The 20861-nt window shown below is 55.8% G+C and overlaps 3 protein-coding genes across 6 annotated transcripts; 2 read left to right on the plus strand and 1 right to left on the minus strand.

The window, feature by feature from the left end:
* The first annotated feature begins 60 nt into the window (after positions 1–60).
* Positions 61–7901, plus strand: TFPT (TCF3 fusion partner). 3 transcript variants are annotated; one of them, XM_068992362.1, is made up of 6 exons: positions 61–93; positions 866–1124; positions 5873–5943; positions 6829–6898; positions 6977–7189; positions 7562–7901. In XM_068992362.1, the coding sequence occupies exons 2-6, from the start codon at positions 870–872 to the stop codon at positions 7679–7681; spliced, it is 729 nt and encodes a 242-aa protein (XP_068848463.1). In that variant the 5' UTR covers positions 61–93; positions 866–869; the 3' UTR covers positions 7682–7901. The 3 variants fall into 3 exon arrangements, with proteins under 3 accessions (XP_068848463.1, XP_068848462.1, XP_068848461.1); XM_068992361.1 differs by lacking the exon at positions 61–93 and adding an exon at positions 97–483 and having other exon boundaries at positions 6977–7191; positions 7558–7901; XM_068992360.1 differs by lacking the exon at positions 61–93 and adding an exon at positions 97–483.
* On the minus strand, positions 7784–10745 carry NDUFA3 (NADH:ubiquinone oxidoreductase subunit A3). The gene is made up of 4 exons (XM_068992363.1): positions 10725–10745; positions 10431–10505; positions 8829–8906; positions 7784–7922 (listed from the first exon to the last, which is right to left on the minus strand). The coding sequence occupies exons 1-4, from the start codon at positions 10732–10734 to the stop codon at positions 7831–7833; spliced, it is 255 nt and encodes an 84-aa protein (XP_068848464.1). The 5' UTR covers positions 10735–10745; the 3' UTR covers positions 7784–7830.
* Positions 10746–11924: 1179 nt separating this feature from the next.
* OSCAR (osteoclast associated Ig-like receptor) lies at positions 11925–18094 on the plus strand. 2 transcript variants are annotated; one of them, XM_068992823.1, is made up of 5 exons: positions 11925–11961; positions 12748–12780; positions 15369–15668; positions 16879–17160; positions 17889–18094. In XM_068992823.1, exons 1-5 carry the CDS (start codon positions 11925–11927, stop codon positions 18023–18025), a joined length of 789 nt encoding a protein of 262 aa, XP_068848924.1. In that variant the 3' UTR covers positions 18026–18094. The 2 variants fall into 2 exon arrangements, with proteins under 2 accessions (XP_068848924.1, XP_068848925.1); XM_068992824.1 differs by lacking the exon at positions 12748–12780.
* Positions 18095–20861: the final 2767 nt, after the last annotated feature.

Raw genomic sequence — 20861 nt, forward strand, 5'->3', positions numbered from 1 at the left:
CAAAGCTGCGCTCTGATTGGCCACCGCCCCGCGTCTTTCCTGGAGCGTTTGGAACAACAACTTTATTAGCACATGACGCTAGGCGGAGAAGGGGTGAGCAGGGGGAAAGGAGAGGCACCTTATCCAGCTCGCGGCCCGTTGTGAACTGAGCCCGATAAAGGAGACTCGCCGCAGTCTCGCAATAGGGTGTCAGGATAAGAATAAAGGGCAACTGAGACGAACGGTGGAGGCGCTCAACGGGAAAGCAAGGCTTAGTGTAAGCCGGGAGTCGGGGTAGCGGTGGAAGGGTTACGGAGCGGAACCGGAAATAGGAAACTACCGCTCCCAGAAGGCGTGGCGGCAGAGCCCCGGATGTTGGAGCCGCATAGCCTGACGGGACGGGTAGTTTTGCGACGCACTTAACCTACGGAGATTGCCGGGGTTGGAAGTTCTGGGGCCTGGGGCTCCCCGAGCAGGAGAGATGGAACTGGAGCAGAGAGAGGGGTGAGTGATTTTGAGGAAAACTTCGCATCGCAAAAGACGTTGTAGCTGCATGATAGCAGTCTGCGCTGAGGACTGACGCCGGGCTGCAGTTCTTGGCAGTTGCTTTAGCTTAGGACTCTTCAGGGTCTGGGGTCCGTACTCGAGCATCCTGAGGCAGAAGGCTGCGGGTCTGGCGGAGGCCGGGACCCCTGGGTCTGGTTGAGGGGTTGGGGCTTGAGCTGTCCAGTGAAGAGATCTGGTTCCTGGGAAGGGGTGGGCTGGGAGCCTGGACTTCTGGATCCTGGGATGGGGTGGACTAGGGGCCTGGACTCCTTCCTAAGCCTCAGCGAGGAGGGATTAGGAGCCGGGGCGTCGGGGTCCCTGAGCACCCCCGACCTTACAGGACCATGGCCGCCGTGGGCTTCGAGGAGTTCTCGGCGCCGCCAGGCTCGGAGTTGGCGCTGCCTCCGCTCTTCGGTGGTCACATCCTGGAGAGCGAGCTTGAGACCGAGGTGGAGTTTGTGTCCGGGGGTCTGGGCGGCTCCGGGCTCCGGGAGCGAGATGAAGAGGAAGAGGCAGCCCGGGGTCGTCGGCGGCGCCAGCGGGAACTAAATCGCAGGAAGTACCAGGCGCTGGGTCGGCGCTGCCGGGAGATCGAGCAGGTAGGTGAGTGTGGGTCCCCCCATTTGGGGCTCCTCTGGCCTGAGTTAGTAGTCCTTCCCAGTGTCTGCCTGTCTAGGTGCCCAGCCCAACTTGCCCAGGTGAATGAACCTTCGTCCATTCTTCATTCATTTATTTAGCACCTAGTGTGTGTCCGGCACCCAGCAAGGCACCTTGGAGGGCTGTCTCCTCCAGGAGCTTCCTTTGACAACACAAAGCAGCTCACTGCTGTCTCACAGGCGCCTCCGTGGCTCCCCACTGAGCTGACTTTTCAGATCTCACACCCCTGACATCATTTGCTCAGGTCCTGTCCATTCTGCCTCTCTGATCTCTCTCAGCTCCTTCTCCTCTATCCCCACAGCCTTTGCCAAGACTCAGGTTCTTTCCGCTGAATCACTGCGTTAGCCTCCTTGGTGAGAATGAGGATGGAGCAGGAAGCCGGGCCCAGATCTTGAAAGGCCATGAACATGATAGCAAGAAGTTTGGATTTTTCCTTTTTTGAGCGTGAAGGGAGCGATCAAAAGGCTTCAGATAGGGAGGAACAGGGTCAGGTCTGGGTGTTTGAAAGACTGTCTGTCTTTGGTTGGAGTCATTTGCTAGGGCTGCTGTAGCGAGAGCCACAAACAGGTTCTAGAAGTCTGGGATCAAGGTGTCAGGAGTGTTGGTTCACCCTGAGCGCTGTGAGCGAGAATCTGCTATCTGTTCTGGGCACCCTCCCTGGCTTCCAGTGGCTTGCTGGGGATCTTTCATGTTCCTTGGCCTGTAGGTCTCGGCTTTCAGAATCACACGGTGTTCTTCCTGTGCTGTGTGTGTGTGTGTCTGTCCCCGCCATACTGGGTTAGGACCCGCTGTATAATAGCCTCATTTAGCCTGATTACCTTTGTGAAGAGCTTGTGTCCAAATAAGGCCACATTCTGAGGTCCTGGGAATTAGGACTCCAACACACCATTTTTGGGGGACAGAGTCGGACACGACTTAGCGATTAAACAACAAAAATCCAGCCCATGACAGTGGTGTTGGGTGAGTTCTGGAAGAGGGGGGCAGCTAGTGTAGTGGCCCAGGCAGGACAGGAGGAGGCCTGCGCTCGGGTAGGAGCAGAGGAGAGGAAGAGGCAGGGGTGACGGAACTAACGGGAGCAAGGCTTGAGCCGAGGCTTAGGGTAAGCAGGAGCACGGCAAGCTGGAGAAGCACATTCAGAACTTCACAAAGCACAGGGTTTGCTCAGGACTGCAGAGGCATTTGGTTTGACGGGGATGTTGGGAAGGGGATCTGAAGGCCGGGCTGAGGGCAGCAGGACCAGTGGAAGTGCTCAGAGCAGGGTCAGCTCTGGATGTCAAATTACATACATTCCCCTGAAGTGCAGGAAGGTTGAACCTATGCATACCCTGTGTCCAGCAGGCCCAGTCCTCCATAAATACCCAGAAGACACACAAGACAAATGCCCGCCAACAGTTACCAGACATTCCTAGAAGTACTCTAACGTGGTTTTATGTATGTGTATAGATAGGAAGTTGGTCATGTAAGTATGAGTGAGTGAGTGAAAGTCGCTCAGTCATGTCCTACTCTTTGCGACGCCATGGACTATACAGGCCATGGGATTCTCCAGGCCAGAATACTGGAGTGGGTTGCCTTTCCCTTCTTCAGGGGATCTTCCCAGCCCAGGGATCCAACCCAGGTCTCCCGCATCGCAGGCGGACTCTTTACCAGCTGAGCCCCCAGGGAAGCCCTAACACAAGTCTTCAGTTCAGTTCAGTTCAGTCGCTCAGCCATGTCCGACTCTTTGCGACCCCATGAATCGCAGCACGCCAGGCCTCTCTGTGCATCACCAGCTCCCGGAGTTCACCCAGACTCACGTCCATCGAGTTGGTGATGCCATCCAGCCATCTCATCCTCTGTTGTCCCCTTCTCCTCCTGCCCCCAATCCCTCCCAGCATCAGAGTCTTTTCCAATGAGTCAGCTCTTCACATGAGGTGGCCAAAGTACCGGAGCTTCAGCTTTAGCATCAGTCCTTCCAAAGAACACCCAGAACTAATCTCTTTTAAAATGGACTGGTTGGATCTCCTTGCAGTCCAAGAGACTATCAAGAGTCTTCTCCAACACCACAGTTCAAAAGCATCAATTCTTCAGCGCTCAGCTTTCTTCACAGTCCAACTCTCACATCCAAACACGACCACAGGAAAAACCATAGCCTTGACTAGACGGACATGTGTTGGCAAAGTAATGTCTCTGCTTTTCAATATGCTATCTAGGTTGGTCATAACTTTCCTTCCAAGGACTAGGCGTCTTTTAATTTCGTGGCTGCAATCACCATCTGCAGTGATTTTGAAGCCCCCAGAAATAAAGTCTGACACTGTTTCCACTGTTTCCCCATCTATTTCCCATGAAGTGATGGGACCAGATGCCATGATCTTCGTTTTCTGAATGTTGAGCTTTAAGCCACCTTTTTCACTCTCCTCTTTCACTTTCATCAAGAGGCTTTTTAGTTCCTCTTCACTTTCTGCCATAAGGGTGGTGTCATCTGCATATCTGAGGTGATTGATATTTCTCCCGGCAATCTTGATTCCAGTTTGTGCTTCTTACAGCCCAGCGTTTCTCATGATGTTCTCTGCATATAAGTTAAATAAGCAGGGTGACAATATACACCCTTGACGTACTCCTTTTCCTATTTGGAACCAGTCTGTTGTTCCATGTCCAGTTCTAACTGTTGCTTCCTGACCTGTATATAGGTTTCTCAAGAGGCAAGTCAGGTGGTCTGGTATTCCCATCTCTTGAAGAATTTTCCAGTTTATTGTGATCCACACAGTCAAAGGCTGTGGCATAGTCAATAAAGCAGAAATAGATGTTTTTCTGGAACTCTCTTGCGTTTTCCATCATCCAGCAGATGTTGGCAATTTGATCTCTGGTTCCTTTACCTTTCTAAAACCAGCTTGAACATCAGGGAGTTCATGGTTCACGTATTGCTGAAGCCTGGCTTGGAGAATTTTGAGCATTACTTTACTAGCATGTGAGATGAGTGCAACTGTGTGGTAGTTTGAGCATTCTTTGGCATTGCCTTTCTTTGGAATGGGAGTGAAAACTGACCTTTTCCTGTCCTGTGGCCACTGCTGAGTTTTCCAAATGTGCTGGCATATTGAGTGCAGCACTTTCACAGCGTCATCTTTCAGGATTTGAAACAGCTCAACTGGAATTCCATCACCTGCACTAGCTTTGTTCGTAGTGATGCTTCCTAAGGCCCACTTGACTTCACACTCCAGGGTGTCTGGCGTGATACCTAGTATAAGTACACATAATACACATAAACCAGATCCATTTATTTTTATTATTGTTGTTGCTTAGTTGCTCAGTCGTATCCAACTCTCTGTGACCCCGTGGGCTGCAGCCCGCCGGACTCCTCTGTCCATGGGATTCTCCAGGCAGAATACTGGAGTGGGTTGCCGTGCCCTCCTCCAGGGGATCTTCCCGACCCGGGGATCGAACCCACGTCTCCTGCATTGGCAGGCAGGTTCTTGACTGCTGGGCCACCTGGGAATGTCTTTCACCAGGAGGCTTTTGGCTCCGCTCCATCCTTCAGCTCCCCTCGACCTCTCTTCTCTCCACGACCACGGGTCTCTTTTCTCCCCCAGTGATTTCAAGGCTCCTTGTGTCCTTCCGTTCACAGAGTCTTTCAGTGCAAGGGTGAGGCTGGCAGAGTGAGCACTCTCCCGAGAACACCCACTCTATGCCAGGCCGGGGACTTTCAGCCCATGGCCCCCGGCCCCCCCCACCCCACCCCCAAGCAGCAGCAGGTATCCCGAGCCCTGTTTAACAGCTGGATGCTGGGTTCCAAAGAGACTCACCATTTGCTCAAATGGAGCTGCATTTGAGCCTCTGCTCTTAGCCCAGCCCCAGCCAGGAGCAAGTCACATTATTACTCTTTGACCAGTGCAGAAACTTGATGCTCAGAGAGGTTAACTAACTTACTCAAGGCCACACAGCTGGGGAAGGGCAGTGTGGTACTTGAACCCAGCTCCTTCTGACCCAGGAGCAATCCATGTATCTCCCGTGACGGCCCTACCTAAAGCAGCCACCTCCTGCCCTAATCTCCAGCCTGTCTCCTTGTTTGGGGTCCTTGAAGCACTCTATCACTCTGTGAACAAGTCCTCTGGTTGGCAGGGTTTAGGGAGCAGCCCCCTGCCAGGCTCTGCTCCAGGCCCTGGGGACAGGGGCACAGACCTCAGCCCATTGGAGCTTCGCCCTGGCGGCGGAGACAGGGAGGACACTGAGTAGAGACAGAGGCTGGAAGGCGGAGAAGCGGAGCTGAGCAGAGCGGACGGGAGGTGGGGCTCTGGCGTGGGAAGTGGGGGCCTGAGCGGGGGCCTTTGACGAAGGTGTTTTTCCTTGTTTTTGGCCACATTGTGGGGCACGCAGGATCTTAGTTCCCTGAGCAGGCATCGAGCCTGTGCCCCCTGCCATGGAAGTGCAGTCTAACCTCTGACCTTCAGCGAGGTCCCTGAGCGCAGTCTGGAAGAAGGGAGCCTCACAGGCACCTGGGGAGGAGCGCACTGAGTGCCCCCAGGCCCGGCCCGTGCCAGGGGACTCGAGTGTGAGCACAGCGGACCAAGCAGTGGAACAGGAGAGGCAGTGAGCAGGGGAACCGGCATACACGCGGGCCCTGGAGGCCCCAGCCAGTCTCCCTGGTGCCCAGGGGCCCCACTCACCGTGCTGGGTCCTCGGAGCCCAGCTGATGCGTGCTTGCTCCACCTCCCCGCAGGTGAACGAGCGGGTCCTGAACAGGCTCCACCAGGTGCAGAGAATAACCCGGAGACTCCAGCAGGAGCGGAGGTAACCCCCTCGGGGCCCGCGCCTCAGCCCGTCCCTGCCATCTCATCCCCACCATCTCAGGTCGGGCCTGGGCAGCAGGCTGAGTCCCAGGCCTGGGGCGGCGGGTGTGCCCCCAGTGAATGGGGTGGGCAGAGTGTAGAAGACCAGCCGGGGGGTCACAGACCCAGCCTTGAGCCCTGCTCTGCTGGGTGCTTCCAGGCCAGCCACACCCCTGTCTGAGCACTAGGCTGCCATCGAGACACGGTAATGCCAGGATCCCAAGGCTGCTGAGGACTGAATGGGAGCCCTCGGTGCATGTAGCCACCTGGTTCTGATTTTCAGAACAAGTAAATAAAAGTAAGCGAATCGACCATTTCCGCATGTCAGTCACTCTCGCCACGTCCCAGGTGCCCGAGGAGAGGACAGGTGGCAGCGGCTTCTGTAGCAGACAGCCCCAAGAGCAGCTGGCACGTGCTGGGAGGAGAGGTCATGCGTGGAAGAGGCTCCGCCCAGGCACTGGCTTATGGGGACCATCTGATCAGAGCTCAGAAGAGACAGAAAACCAAAAAGCTTGCGGGAGCAGGGAGCAGGGGGCAGGAAGAGAAGGCAGGGTCATCAGCGAGGGCCCTGGGCCCGCCTCCCAGCTACCAATGAAAATGACCAGTTACTGAGCCGACACCTCACCCGGGCCTGTGGCACTACCGTGCCGCTGTCTGCGGGCCGCCCCGGTGCGGGGGTCACACCCCCGGGTTCCAGAGCAGGAGCTGAGGTGCAGACGGCCCCGTGTCCTACCCCGAGTCCACTGGGCACCCAGGTGTCTCGGACCTTCAGGGTCAGAGCTGCGCTGCATCCTGTTCCGCCTGCCGGGCGGAAGGTAAAGCGGCTCCCCCGGCGGCTTCCCTGCAGGTTCCTCATGAGAGTGCTGGACTCCTACGGCGATGACTACCGCTCCAGCCAGTTCACCATCGTGCTGGAGGTGAGCTGGGGTCGCGGGCGGGGGGCGGGCCCGGAGCCCAGGACACGGCCTCCACCTGCCCCCTCTCCCATCTGCCAGGACGAGGGCAGCCAGGGCACAGATGCCCCCACCCCCGGCAATGCCGAAAACGAGCCTCCAGAGAAAGAGGGGCTGTCCCCACCTCGGAGGACCCCCGCGCCCCCAGAGCCAGGCAGCCCGGCCCCCGGCGAGGGGCCCAGCGGGAGGAGGAGGCGGCGAGCACCGCGCGACGGCCGGCGAGGCGGGGCTGCGCTGACCCCGGAACTGGCCCCGGTGAGGGGGGCGGGGGGAAGGGAGAGGGGTGCAGGGGGAGAGGGGTGCAGGGGGAGAGGGGTGCAGGGGGAGAGGGGTGCAGGGGGCGCAGGGAAAGGCCAGGCCGGGACTGCGGGGGAGAGAGGGCCTTGCAAGGCGGGGGCGGGAAGGGGGTGAGGCTGGCCTGGGAAGGAGAAAGAGCTGGAAAGGGTCAGGCGGGGGTGGAGAAGGAAGACCTGGAGGAGGTTCTGGGGAGGAGGAGAGAGACCCGGGCGGGCTGGCAGCAGAGCAGGGAGAGCTGACGGGTGGGGGCGGCTCTGGGGAGCGTGTACGGGGACCTCCCGTGGGCCGTCGGGCCAGGGCCTCCTCACGCCCCACTCTCGTCTCCCCCAGATCAAGGTTGAGGAAGACTTTGGCTTTGAAGCGGATGAGGCCCTCGACTCAAGCTGGGTTTCTCGGGGGCCAGACAAACTGCTGCCCTACCCCACCCTAGCCAGCCCCCCCTTTGACTAACTCACTCCCCCCAATAAACCAGCCCCCGCTCTCGCCTTGGCCGCTGCCCACTGTGCCCACCGGTGCCCACACACACTCAGGCTCGGGCTGGTTTTCACACATTTATTGGGGCCATCGGGGCGGGGGCCGCTCCCTGTCAACGGAGGCGCTCACAGTCTCTTCAGCCACTCCAGGCTCGGGCCCTGGGGGTCCTGGGGGTGGCTGGGCACGTCGGGCATGTTCCCGTCGTCTCGGAGGGGCACTGTGGACAGGAGGGGGCCGCTGAGACCAGCAGATCGCCAGGGCCCCCAGAGAAGGGCCAGCCTGTCAGCTTACATTCAGACAGGGAGACAGGACCCCAGGGGAGAGATGAGAAAGTAAGGGTCAGAGAGGGCTTCCCTGGGGCCTCAGGGGCAAAGAATCTGTCTGCAATGCAGGAGACGGGGTCTGATCCCTGGGTGGGGGAGATGCCCTGGAGGAGAAAATGGCAGCCCACTCCAGCATCCTTGCCTGGGAAATCCCACGGACAGAGGGGCCTGGCGGGCTATGGTCCGTGGAGTCACAAGAGTTGGACAAGACTTAGCGACTCAAGTACCACCACCAAGGGTCAGCGAGTCAGAGATGTAGGGAAGCAGGGAGATAGAGACCTGGAGACATGAAAGCCCAGAATGAGGGACACAGACAGCAGCCCCAGGGAAAGACCAACAGGCATGAGGAAGCAGGACCGGCCTGGAGAGGTGGAGGCCCAGAAAGTCGGCAGTTGGGAAAGCAACAGGCTGGGAACCCAGGCAAGGACATAAATCTGAAACCACAGCAACTCACAAAGTGCAAAAACAAGACAGGCAGGACCTCCCCGGTGGCCCAGTGGCTAAGACTTGGTGCTCCCAAGGCAGGGGGCCCGGGTGCGACCCATCAGGGAACTAGATCCCACGTGCCACAAATAAAGATCCCACGTTGCTGCAGCGAAGGTGACCATCTCGAGCACCGCAACTAAAACCCGGAGCAGCCAAATAAATTTTAAAAAAGAAGTGAACTCGACAGCATGTGGATTCTGTCTACTGAAGGATGAAAGGACAGAGTCCAGAGTGCACTGCAGAGTCTTGGGAGCCCTGTGGAGGATGCGCCTGCCCATTACTGCCCTTCCTCAGCACAGGCAGGCCTCACTCACCTGGGTAGTTGTAGGGTGTGGCCCGGTTGATCATGAGCGAGTACTTGGTGTAGGGGCTGAGTGGGGGCAGGATTACAGCTGCGGAGAGAGAACAGGCATGAGGCCTGGGGGAAGGAGGAGATCCCTGCAGACAGAAGCTGAGCTCTGGCCAAATGGGGGTCAAGTGCGTGGAAGGGAGGGGAGCAGGGGTTCACCTCCAGGAGGCCCCTGGCACCCTGGGAGCCCCATACGTCAGCAGAAGGGTTTATAACACTTTTCAGAGGTTGGGTGAAAGCCAAGTACTCACAGACACGTGGGACCTGGAGGGCACAGGAGGGAAGAAGGGGTTGGTCACAGAAGGAGCGCATTTGAGTCATGGAGCATACTGGGGGGTATGGGTCAGGGGGTTTCTGGGGAATGTTCCAGAGGCAACAGAGGAAGAGGGGGAGGTTCAAAGAACAATCACTGAGAAACCAGTCCCTCTGGGGTGGGAACTGGGAGTCACAGGGAGGTGGGGCAGGGCAGCACTGTCAGACGGGAATGCAAGAACCAGCGATGCAAGTTACATGGACAGGGAGGCCTGGCGTGCCGCAGTCCATGGGCCGCAAAGAGTCAGACACGACTGAGCAGCTGACCTGAATAGCCACATTAAAAGGCACAGCTTTAAAAAATAAACCACGTATATGCAAAATACTGTTTCATTATATCAACATGAAAAAAAATCAGTATATACTTTTTGTTACAGGAAGTCTTTGAAATCCAGCACATACTTTACACGAGCGTTACACGGCCCATCTCAGTTCATACCAGCCCCGTTGCAAGAGCTCTAGGGCCGATGTGGGCCGTGGCTGCCAGGCCGGACAACTGTGGTCCAGAACCTCACCCAGTGTGGGACCTGCCCACCAGCGCTACTGACAAGGCCTGGGAACTTCTTAGTGCAGCTGCCCGGGCCCCTTCCAGACCTACTGAATCAGAGCCTGTGTTTTAATGAGAGCCCCACTCCCACTCCTGAAGTCTGAGCAGTCCAGCTCCAGGGCTGAGGCTCTCCATCAGGGAGGCATGTTAGAATCTCCAGAGGATTTTCAGGAGATAGCAGATTCCCGAGTTCCACCTCCACCCACTACCAACCCAATTCAGAATCTGGTGGGGGGTGAGGGGCAACGGGGAGAGACGACATCACTTTTCACTTATTATTTTTTTAAAGGGGTTAGGTATTTATAATGGGCAACTAGGACTGAGAACTTCTTTCAAGGGATTATAGAACTCTTGGGTGGGTGCGGATGGGGTGCGGAGCGATGGGGTGGTGGAGGGGTCAAAATATTAGGGGTTGGGGTGTTGGCATACTATTGGGGACACGGAATGTTGAGGGCGAGGGTCGGGGCTGGGGGTACAGGATGGAATGATGGGGTGTGAGGAACACGGGATGTTGAGGGCGAGGGTCGGGGCTCGGGGTACAGGATGGAATGATGGGCGGACACGGGATGTTTGTTGAGGGCGAGGGTCGCGGTTCGCGGTACAGGATGGAATGAAGGGCGGGGAGCGATGGGACCTCTACGGGATGGAAGGTAAAGCTGGGACGCCGGTTGGGGTTGATGCACGTTCGCACCAGGGCCACTCACGCACCGAGGCCCGCAATGGCGAAGGATGCCACGAGCACCGGTTCCTTGGCCCAGACATTCTTGAGGAAGGCTGCGACTCCTGTAAAGATGGGTGAGGAGGGTCACCGTCGCAGGTGATGCCCCCGGTGACCTCTATCCCTCTTCCGTCAGCACCGCCCTGAAGGAGGCCCCTCGTAACCTCCGCACCCCCCTCCGGCCCGGACCCCACTGGCTCAACAGGGGCTCCGCGTTGCCCTAACCCCTGCACCACCCGGGGCTCCTAGAACCAGCTTCACGCGCCGGCAGAACCCGAACTTACTCGGAGCCATCTTGGTCTCGGCGGCGGCGGCGGCGAGGACGCGGAGCACTCTGGGAGTTGTGGTCCCTGGGCATGGCCCCCGCAGTCTGAGCCCGCGCTTGCGCAGTGGCGCAGAACGACTACCCGAGGCGGTGGCGGCGCGAAGCACTCTGGGAGTTGTAGTCCCGACCCGCGAGCCTCCACGGGCTGAGTCAGCGCGTGCGCAGTATTGCAGAACAGCGGTCGGTGCTGAAGGCTGTAGAAAAGGAGGCGGCGCTGTGGGTTTAAACGCAAGCCTGTCTCGGCGCACCTGCCAAGGTTCGCTTTTCTCAGAACGTCGTTCCGGAGGAGTAACTTCCAGTCCTACTGCAGCCCAGCTAAAGCGGAGTGCATCAGTCCTCATTTATAGTTTACTTCTGAGAGCCCATCTTTACTTACAGATGGGCAAACGGAGTCTGCGAAAGGACAAATGATCAATCTGTCAGTTGAGGTCTTAGCTCAAAATCAGTTCGTCCTGCAAGCCCTAACTCTCATTCCTGACGGGTTAGGGACCTTCTGTGGACTCTCACAGTGCCCCGTGTGATCTGCAGCCTGTGAAAAAGTAGTAAACCTGTTTGTGGCTCAGTCATGTTCAACTCTTTGCGACCCCATGGACTGTAGCCCCCCCAGGCTCCTCTGTCCATGGAATTCTCCAGGCAAGACTACTGGAGCGGGTTGCCACTCCCATCTGCAGGGGATCTTCCCGACCCAAGGATGGAACCCAGGTCTCCTGCATCTCAGGCAGATTCTTTGCCGTCTGAGCCACCACGGAAGCCCCTCATTCTAGCGCACATCGCTTTGCTTTGTTTTAACTAACCTGGTCGGGATGTGGCTTTCCTGACCGCAGGCTGGAAACTACTGGAGCACAGTAATGGGGTCTGACTCTCCTGTGTCCCCCCGCCCCCAACCGTGCAGCACAGGGTCTGATACATAATAGGTGCTAGCTTTTTTTTTTTTTTTTTTTTTTTAGCCTAATGAGCACAACAGTGATGACCTCCCACTCTCCCGACTTTTCCCACACCACTATAAGGCTATGACACAATTACCCAGGGGCCCTCACCTCGCTCCTCCTCCCTTCCCTGAGCACGGCTCTGATTTTCTGAAGTTGCCTCATTTCCCGGTAGGGGACCGGGCACGGTGAGCCGGGGCTGCTCTTCCCGCTCCAACCGACAACTGCCCATTATGGCGGAGATGCTGAGCCTGCAGCTGCTGACTCTCTGTGAGACACCTACCCCCTTCCCCCTGGGTCCCAGGCTGGGCTGGGGTCTCCCTGAGGGCAGGTGCAGCATTAGCTGAGGGGTCAGGGGGATTCTAGGTTAAAATAACAGGACTGGGGCTCCAACCCCTGAATCCTAAGGTAAGAGGACACACGGGTCCCAGATTCCTGGGTTCCTGGGAGAGGAGGAAGTTAGGGAGCAGGATGCTCTAGATCTTGGAGCAAGAGAAGGCTAGGGACCTGAATTCCTGGGAACAGGGACTGTCCAGTCCTAAACCTTGATGTAACAGAAAGACGGCAGCTGAGACACCTGGGTCCCTGGGAAAGGAGGAAACCGGGGGCGCAGACCCCCAAACCCAAGAGGAGAACTGTGCACTCAGACAATTGTCTCCTGAAAAAAAGGGGAGCCCAAGCACCTAAATTCTTGGGTGTAGAGGAAAGAGGGATTTGGGTCTAGGCTTTTTTTCATTTTTCTGGCTGTGTGGCGCGGCTTGTGGGAGTTTAGTTCCCCAAACCGGGGATCGAACCCCAGCCATTGGCAGGGAGAGCTCTTAGCTGTAACCACTGGATGCCCAGGGAATTGCCTGTCCAGACTTTTGGTCTCTGAAATAAGTGGGGATTGGAAGTCTGAATTTATGGCTGGTGAGAGAAGAGGAAGTTTGGGCAAGATTCCTGTTTCTCAGAGGAAAGAGAGCCCGGGGACTTAGATTCCTGGGCGCGCAGTGAAGTGGGGCTGGGAGCAGCTGAAGGCTCTGACAAGACCAAGCCCCCTCCCCTAACCCTCTGTAGGGCTGGTGTGTCACGCAGACAGCACTGCAGCTGGTGAGTAACACTCCCCCCGCCACCCATTCCCCCACGTGTTCCTGACATCCCATTTCCAACTGCTCAGCCTTTCTTTTGGTGCCCACCCTCCCCCCAGATTTCCTTACTTCCCTCCCCTCTCCTCTTTCTTTCCCTCCGCCCTCCCTCACTCACTTTGTTTCCTTTTCGCCGCGCTGGATCGCGGTTGCTGCGCGCTGTTTTCTCTAGTGGTGGCCACAGGCGTCTCGCTGCCGTGGCTTCTCGTTGCCCGGCACAGGCTCTAGGTGCGCGGGCTTGGTAGTTGCAGCATACAGGCTTGGTTGCCTCATGGCATGTGAGATCTTTCCAAACCAGGGGTCGAACCGATGTCCCCTGCCCTGGCAGGCAGATTCTTACCCACTGTGCCCCCAGGGAAGTCCCCGTATTCACTTTAGTGACCAGTGTAGAGAAGGAGGGAAGGTCATGCACATTGGAGTGAATGAGACCTAAACGGGAACCCCGGGTTCACCATCCCATTCATTTATGACCTTGAACAGACTCAAATTTTCTACTCTGTAAAATGGGCTGTTGTGAGGATTTAACAAAATCACACGCGTAGAACTCTTGGCTCAGAGCTTGGTGAAGTGCAGGGCTCAGGAGACAGGATCGCTGGCAAAACCCATTATTTCCCCATTTGGAAAGTGTGGTTCTCCACCCTGACATGACTCGGTTTCTTTCCAGGGTTTCTGATGCAGGAGATCTCTTCTTCCTCTCAATTTCCCCCCAACTACACTCCAAATAAGAGTTGCCTGGAAAACCATTAATACCTTAGTTAGCAATTTTTTTAAGTTTTAAATGCTAAAGCTAACATATATTCATGATTTTAAGAATTAATTATCATCAGACTTCCCTGGTGGTCCCGTGGTTGAGACTCCGTGCTTCCACTACAGGGAGCACGGATGGGTTCGTTCCCTGGTGGGGTAAGGCTCCACATGCCGCACAGCGAGCCCCAAAACCCCCATTAGTCACTATTAAAGGACGTATAGCAATGGCTGTCTTCCCTTTCCTCATCTTCCTTGTATAATCTCTGAACGCGTATAAAAAGCTTTCCATGCATTCAAACACACGCACGTATTTTTGTGCTTCTTTTTCTTCCCCCAAAGCAAAACTGGTATTTTGTGTCAGGTGTTCGACACCTTACATTTTTCACTTTGTAACTGCTGTTGCAGACATTTCCACGTCATTGTAGATGGTTCTACTTTTTTTCTCTCTCTGTTTAAAAATTGCTGCCTAGCATTCACCATCGGAGGGCGGGGTTCTAGTTTGGTTGGTTCTCCTCTGTGTATTTAGGTTGCTCCCAGCGTTTACCCGCGCATTCATCGCTGCGGTGCGCACTGCAGTGTGAAGTTTCCATGTTCCTGTAAGTGCGTTTGTCTAGGTTGGACTTACTGAGTGGTTGGTCATATCTTTTGTGTATCTTGTAGAAACTGACAACCTGCTGTCTCAAAAGGTGCGGTTGAGTGCACCTAAGCACCTGTTTTACTATATATTCTCCCAAACACAGTGTTAACCAGTATTTACATTTTTGACAACCCGAGAGGCAAAAATGTCTTACGATTGTTTCAACTTTTTAAAAATAGTATCACCGTGGAGTGACTGTCACATCCCAACCCCTAGATGTGTTTCGGTCAGCTGGACTTCCTCCTCCATGAATTGCCTGTTCATGTTTTGCCCGAATTTCAGTTGAATTGGCTCTAAGATTTCTTTTTACACTTTTTTTAAAAATGTGGACCTTTTTTTTTAAAGTCTTTATTGAATTTGTTACAATATTGCTTCTGCTTTATGGTTTTTTTTGTTTTTTTTTTTTGGCCACGAGCCATGTGGGATTTAACTCCTCCACCAGTGATGGAACCCACACCCCCTGTGTTGGAAGGGAAAGTCTTAACTGCTGGACCACCAGGAAAGTCCCTCCTACACTTTTAATCTATGAGATTTATGAATAAGCCATTTCTGACAGTCCTGTCACTTATCGTCATTTACATGTCTTTTACTAGCTTTATTTACATGTCTTTTCTCATATACAGCTTTAACAGGTTAAAACGGCCAAATTAATGAACAGTTTTCCCTTCTGAATTTTTCATTTTACATTTTCAGACAGCCTTCTCAACCCCAAATATAAATACATTTTCCTATATATTTCTTCTGATACTTTTATAGCTTTTTAAAAAACTCACATAATCCTTTACATTAATCTGGAATTTGCTTGGGGGAATGGTGTGTGAGGTAGGGACCCAACAATTTTTTCCCCCCAGACAGATGGCAAGTTTGGGCGACTGTTGAAATATGTCAAACATGTTACAAGTATTTTGGAGGACAATTTGAGTTTGCAGATTTCTGGGATCCAATCCCTTGAAGTGATGTTTAAAACAGGAGTCGCTGCCTCGCTCCTCTGACATGCAGCCAGTTTTGAAAGCCTTGGTTGGGGTCCAGTGTCTCCCCTACTTTAGGAGCAGGGATCTGAGGCTGAGATAGAGGCACTGATTCTCAAGGAGCTTCTCCTCCTCCAGCTGCCCGCTCATCTCCTTGGGCTCCCAAGAAGTCCGGGGACCCAGGCAGCCACGCTTACTCAGTCTCCCCAGCCTCCAACCCCAGGCCATGGCTGGGTGCTCAGCCCGCTGCAGTTGTGACCCCCGGGGTCAATGTCACCTTGAGGTGCCAGGCACCCCAGCCCGCCTGGAGGTTTGCACTCTTCAGGTCTGCAGAGCTCACTGATGTGATTTACCGGGATGCATCTGTGGAACTGGAGGAGTTCTTCCTGGAGGAGGTGACCCCAGCCCAGGGGGGCAGTTACCACTGCTGCTACTGGAGGCGAGGCTGGGAGCCAAATGTCTGGTCCCACCCCAGTGATGCCCTGGAACTGCTGGTGACAGGTGAGGTCCTGGGGGAGCGGGGTGTGGAGAAGGGACACGGGTGGGATGGAGGGGCAAGGAGGGATCCACGTATGTACGGAGAGGAGCTCGCACAATGCCACACACCGAGAGTTACACAGAGAGACACAGAGAGAGCACTCTCAGGCGGGGTACTTATGCCTCCCCCCACCCCGCCCGCCGAGTCTGGCAGTGTCTGGAGACATTTCTGCTTGTCCTGACCGGGGAAGGGTGTGCTGCCAGCGTCACAGGGGTTAGAGGCCAGAGATGTTATAGCACCCTGTGTACAGGGCAGTCCACCCCCCGCAACATCCACCCCCAAAGAATCATCCAGGTTTATCCGAAAATGTCGCTAACGGGAATCTCCCGGGGTCCAGTGGTTAGGTTTCCAAACATTGACTGCCAAGGGTGCAGGTTCAATCCCTGATGGGGGAAGTAAGAGCCCCTAAGAAACGGAGAAACCCTGGGGGAGAGACAGCCTCTGAGCCCCACGCGGGAGTGAAACACGCACGACCAGAGGGTTAAAAACGGAGCATTTTAGTGAGCACAGGGACAGAGGGAGAGAGTGGGAGGGAGAGGGAGGCAGACACACAGGGGCTGACAGAGACAGGGGCAGGACACGGAGGAGCTGAGGGAGGCCGGAGAAGGTGAGAGGCTTGCAGACACTGGCCGGGAGTGGAGGAGAGAGATGGGCAGGGAGACAGAGAGAGCGGGGCGGGGTTGGGGGGGGGGAGAGAGCGGGGCGGGGTGGGGGGGGGAAGAGTGGAAAGAGGAAGGAGGGGGCGGGGGGGGAGGGGAGAGAATGGGGGAGGGGAGGGGAGGGGAGGGGAGAGAATAGGGTGGGGTAGGGGAGGGGAGGAGGGAGGGCAGGGGAGAGAATTGGGAAAGGAAAGGGGAGGAGGGAGGGGAGAAGATAGGGTGGGATGGGGAGAGGGAGGGGGGAGGGCAGGGGAGGGGAAGGGGGGAGGGGAGAGAATGGGGGAAGGGGGAGGGGAGGGGAGAGAATGGGGCGGGGGTGGGTGTGGGGGAGGGGAGAGGAGAGGAGAGGGGAAAGAAGGGCGGGGGATGGGGTGAGGGAGGGGTGAGAGGAAGGGAAGAGGGAGGGCAGGGGAGAGGAGAGACTGAGGCGGGGGGAGGGGAGGGGAGGGGAGGGCAGGGGAGGGATGAGGCCGGGAGAAGCGGACCCCGACCCTCCCACCTCCTCGTCCCGCAGACGAGCTGCCGCGCCCGTCGCTGGTGGCGCTGCCCGCGCCGGTGGTGGCGCCCGGGGCCAACGTGAGCCTGCGCTGCGCCGGCCGCCTGCGGGGCATGAGCTTCGCGCTGTACCGCGAGGGCGAGGCGGCCCCGCTGCAGTACCGGGGCTCGGAGCAGCCCTGGGCCGACTTCCCGCTGCTCGGCGCCCGCGCGCCGGGCACCTACACCTGCTACTACCACACGCCCTCCGCCCCCTACGTGCTGTCGGCGCGCAGCGAGCCGCTGGTGGTCCGCGCGGACGGTGAGCGGCCGGCCCTCCGCCCCCAGACCCGGGGGTCCAGACCGCACACCTGCTCCCCCAGACCCGGGGGTGCAGGCCCCCCGCCTTTCCCCCAACAGTCCCTGGGGTCCAGGCCCCCGGACCCTCCCCGCTCAGGCCCGGGGGTCGGGGCCCCGCCCCTCCCCGCTCAGACCCGGGGGTCCAGGCCCCCCGGCCCCTCCTTCCCCCTCAGACCCGGGGGTCGGGCCCCCGCCCCTCCCCGCTCAGACCCGGGGGTCCCGGCCCCGCCCCTCCTCCCTTAGACCCGGGGGTGCAGGCCCCCCCCCCCTCCTCCCTTAGACCCGGGGGTCCCGGCCCCGCCCCTCCTCCCTTAGACCCGGGGGTCCCGGCCCCGCCCCTCCTCCCTTAGACCTGGGGGTGCAGGCCCCCCGCCCCTCCTCCCTTAGACCCGGGGGTGCAGGCCCCCCGCCCCTCCTCCCTTAGACCCGGGGGTGCAGGCCCCCCGCCCCTCCTCCCTTAGACCCGGGGGTCCCGGCCCCCGCCCCTCCTCCCTTAGACCCGGGGGTCCCGGCCCCGCCCCTCCTCCCTTAGACCCGGGGGTCGAAGCCCTGCTGCCGCGCAGCTCCTGCAGTGTTGAGACCGGGAGGTGCGTTCTCAGCTCCGCTCTGGAGATTAGAGACCCAGGAGACGGGCGGAGATACAGGTCTGGCGGGGACGCTGACCGCCTCTCTCCCTTGCTGGCCCCGCAGGCTCGGGCGCCTCGGACTACACCCAGGGCAACGTCCTGCGCCTGGGGCTGGCGGGCCTGGTTCTCATCTCGCTGGGCGCGCTGGTCGTTTTCGACCGGCACAGCCAGAATCGCGCCTCTGGCCACGTCTGGGCCTGAGCCCGGGAGGGCAGAGAAGACTTCCCAGAGGGGAAGGAGGAGACGCTGGGGTCCCGTGGTTGGACCGGCCCTGCCGGCAGCCCCACAGCCCAGCTTCCCGAGTAATGATGTCCTTGCACCGCGCCCGGGATCTTCCTCCTGCGCCATCTCTCCAGGACCCCCCAGATCAGTAGAAAGCACTATCGGTGGTTAAGCCTTCCTAACCAGTAAGACCTGAGAACGAACCCCAGGGCCGCTCCTCTCTCCTTGTGGGGTATTAGGAAAGCGACGCTTTCCAGCCTCCGCTGCCCTGGCGGTAGAACGGAAGCCTTGGAAAGACTTCATTAGGGTTACCTTGGACAATGCTCAATAAATGTCAGCTCCTGTATAAGAGTTGCTTCTCTCAGACTCACAGACCACACGAAATTCGCTGTGACTGCTGTTGTTCCCTTCTTCATGCTCCAACTCACCTTTTTTTTTTTTTAAATTATATATATAATTCCCTGCTATGGGTCTTGGTTGTGGCATGTGGGATCTAGTTCCCTGACCAGGGATCGAACCTGAGCCCCCTGCGTCGGGAGTATGGAGTCTTAGCCACTGGACCACCAGGGAAGTCCCTCCAGCTCACCTTTTAAACGAGTCACCATCATTCTCATGACATCACTCTTGGTGGCCAAGCAAACCTCTTCCAGAGTTCTGCGGAATTTCTTCTCTGATTACAGATTCCGGTGCTCACAGCTATTTCCCAGAACCCTCCTCATCAGTAAGAGGAAGGGTCGGTTGCTCAGGCAACAGCCTTGGGCACAGTAGACCTTTGACCTGGATCCTAAAATCTACCTTTGGGAAGCCCTGGCTACTCCCATAGTTTCTCCCGAGTTTATTAATTTAATTCTCATTTTATCTGGCAATCTGATGCCCTTCTCCTGCTTAGACATACATTTTCCATTGCTAAGCAAGTCTTAACCACTCACGCATGTGTTCTTGATTTATGCCTAATTTTGGTGGAACACATCCTCTTCTGTTTTTTATTAAAATTCCCAACTTCTCCTTTCTCTCTTCCTACTTTATAGAGAAGAGGATGACTTCCTTTTTTTTTTGTTTGTTTGTTTGTTTTTGATTTTGGACAGCCACAGCCCCGCCACTCACTGGGTGGATAGCTTTGAACAACCTACAGATCCTTCTGAGATTGCACCTGTGAAAGGAGAAGCTAAAAACATCTTCCATGTCAATTCTAGAGAGAATTAAAGCAGGGGTCCCCGCCCTGTGGGATCTCATGCCTGGTGATCTGAGGTGGAGCTGATGTAATATTATCAGAAATAAAGTGCACAGTAAACGTAAGGCACTTGAATCGCCCTGAAACCATCTTCCCCCCTCGGGCTGCGGAAAAATGATCTTCCACGAAATTGGTCCCTGGTGCCAGAAACGCTGGGGACTGCCAAACTAAAGCAATAGCTTGTCCCCAACACGTGAAGGATTGACCCAAGAAGGTATGGTCATTGCCCTGCCCCCACGCCCTCTGTCTGCTTTTTGTCTGTGGAAAAGTCAGTCAAAGAGTAAGTTTAATCAGAGAAATGAGAACATGTGAAAACAAAGGAAAACAGTCAAAAGGAGACCAAATAATAACAGTGTAGTCATTAAGCGACGGAGAAAGCAATGGCACCCCACTCCAGTGCTCTTGCCTGGAGAATCTCATGGATGGAGGAGCCTGGTGGGCTGCAGTCCATGGGGTCACTAAGAGTCGGACACCACTGAGCGACTTCACTTTCACTTTTCACTTTCATGCATTGGAGAGGAAAATGGCAACCCACTCCAGTGTTCTTGCCTGGAGAATCCCAGGGACGGGGGTAACCCTAGTGGGCTGCTGTCTATGGGGTCGCACAGAGTCGGACACGACTGAAGCGACTTAGCAGCATTAAGCATAGTCGAGGACACTTAGTTCCTTCTCAAGGGCTGCAGATATTATTCTGAGCCATATTCTGTGAGCTGTCTTAAAGATACTGAAACTCCAGGTGGAGAAGTTAACTACATGATGGCCAGCCTCTACCCAGGACATGAGCTGCCACAATTCTGGGCACTCTTGCCAGTTGGTTGACACCTGTCTGCTGTTGAGGGCCGTTTGTTAGTGCTGAGTGTCATTTGGGCGTTTCGCCAGTGGGCTCTGACATCTCCCATTGAGGACTGTTTTGGGGACTGTTTTGGGGACGTGTTTGTTTGGGACTCCACAGGTCACCCTCGGAGAGTTTATGACTGATCTGTCGTTTGGTGTGTGAGTGTGTATTCCATTTGTGTGGTTGGTACTCTTGTTGCCTTATGTAAAATGGGAAATTCAGATTCAATTCATTAAGAAAAATTTTAGCTGTGAGATTGTGACCAAAAATATGATTTTCTTGGACCATGTATGGCAGCAGTATTCTTCAGAGAAGATTGCTTAAGATGAAACTCTTGAAATTCCAAAAAACCCAGTTCTCTTTGCATATGTAGTTACAAAAATCTAGTTTGATAAAATTCTTTTATCAGCCCCTGGGAAAACAAAAATATGCCTAGGAGAAAATTTGAAGTAATGCTTATCGTGTCCTTGAAATACAAACACAGTCCACTTTGCCTGGATCTTCAGCCTTGGGTTAAATATAAAACTTCAAGTCAAGGAAAAAGAAAAGATAGAAGCCTTTTAAAGCCGAGAACGTAAATTTGACTATTCTATTAGTCCTACGTTGATAAGTTTAATTGCAATGCCTAATTCAATAAATGTAAAAAGATGAAGCAAAGAGATCTCTGTTTGTCTGGAGGTTTGTATGTCTCAATATGTTCTTGCCATTAGATAAGATTGCTGAGGTTAATTTGTAAAAGGGCTCTATTT

This window comes from Capricornis sumatraensis, chromosome 20 (genome assembly GCF_032405125.1).
Source record: "Capricornis sumatraensis isolate serow.1 chromosome 20, serow.2, whole genome shotgun sequence".
Classification (NCBI taxonomy): Eukaryota; Metazoa; Chordata; class Mammalia; order Artiodactyla; family Bovidae; genus Capricornis; species Capricornis sumatraensis.

Bases quoted from the DNA above. Each gene is read 5' to 3' on its own strand.
- TFPT (XM_068992361.1), top strand. From the start codon at position 461: ATGGAACTGGAGCAGAGAGAGGG. The intron at 1,125-5,872 runs GTAGGTGAGTGT...ACCTCCCCGCAG, and splicing joins GCTGCCGGGAGATCGAGCAG to GTGAACGAGCGGGTCCTGAA. The intron at 7,192-7,557 runs GAGGGGGGCGGG...CTCTCGTCTCCC, and splicing joins ACCCCGGAACTGGCCCCGGT to CCAGATCAAGGTTGAGGAAG.
- NDUFA3 (XM_068992363.1), bottom strand. The intron at 8,907-10,430 runs GTGCGTGAGTGG...CTCTCTCCGCAG, and splicing joins CTTCGCCATTGCGGGCCTCG to CTGTAATCCTGCCCCCACTC. The intron at 7,923-8,828 runs GTGAGTGAGGCC...TCCTGTCCACAG, and splicing joins CACACCCTACAACTACCCAG to TGCCCCTCCGAGACGACGGG.
- OSCAR (XM_068992823.1), top strand. From the start codon at position 11,925: ATGGCGGAGATGCTGAGCCTGCAGCTGCTGACTCTCT. The intron at 11,962-12,747 runs GTGAGACACCTA...AACCCTCTGTAG, and splicing joins CCTGCAGCTGCTGACTCTCT to GGCTGGTGTGTCACGCAGAC. The intron at 17,161-17,888 runs GTGAGCGGCCGG...CTGGCCCCGCAG, and splicing joins GCTGGTGGTCCGCGCGGACG to GCTCGGGCGCCTCGGACTAC.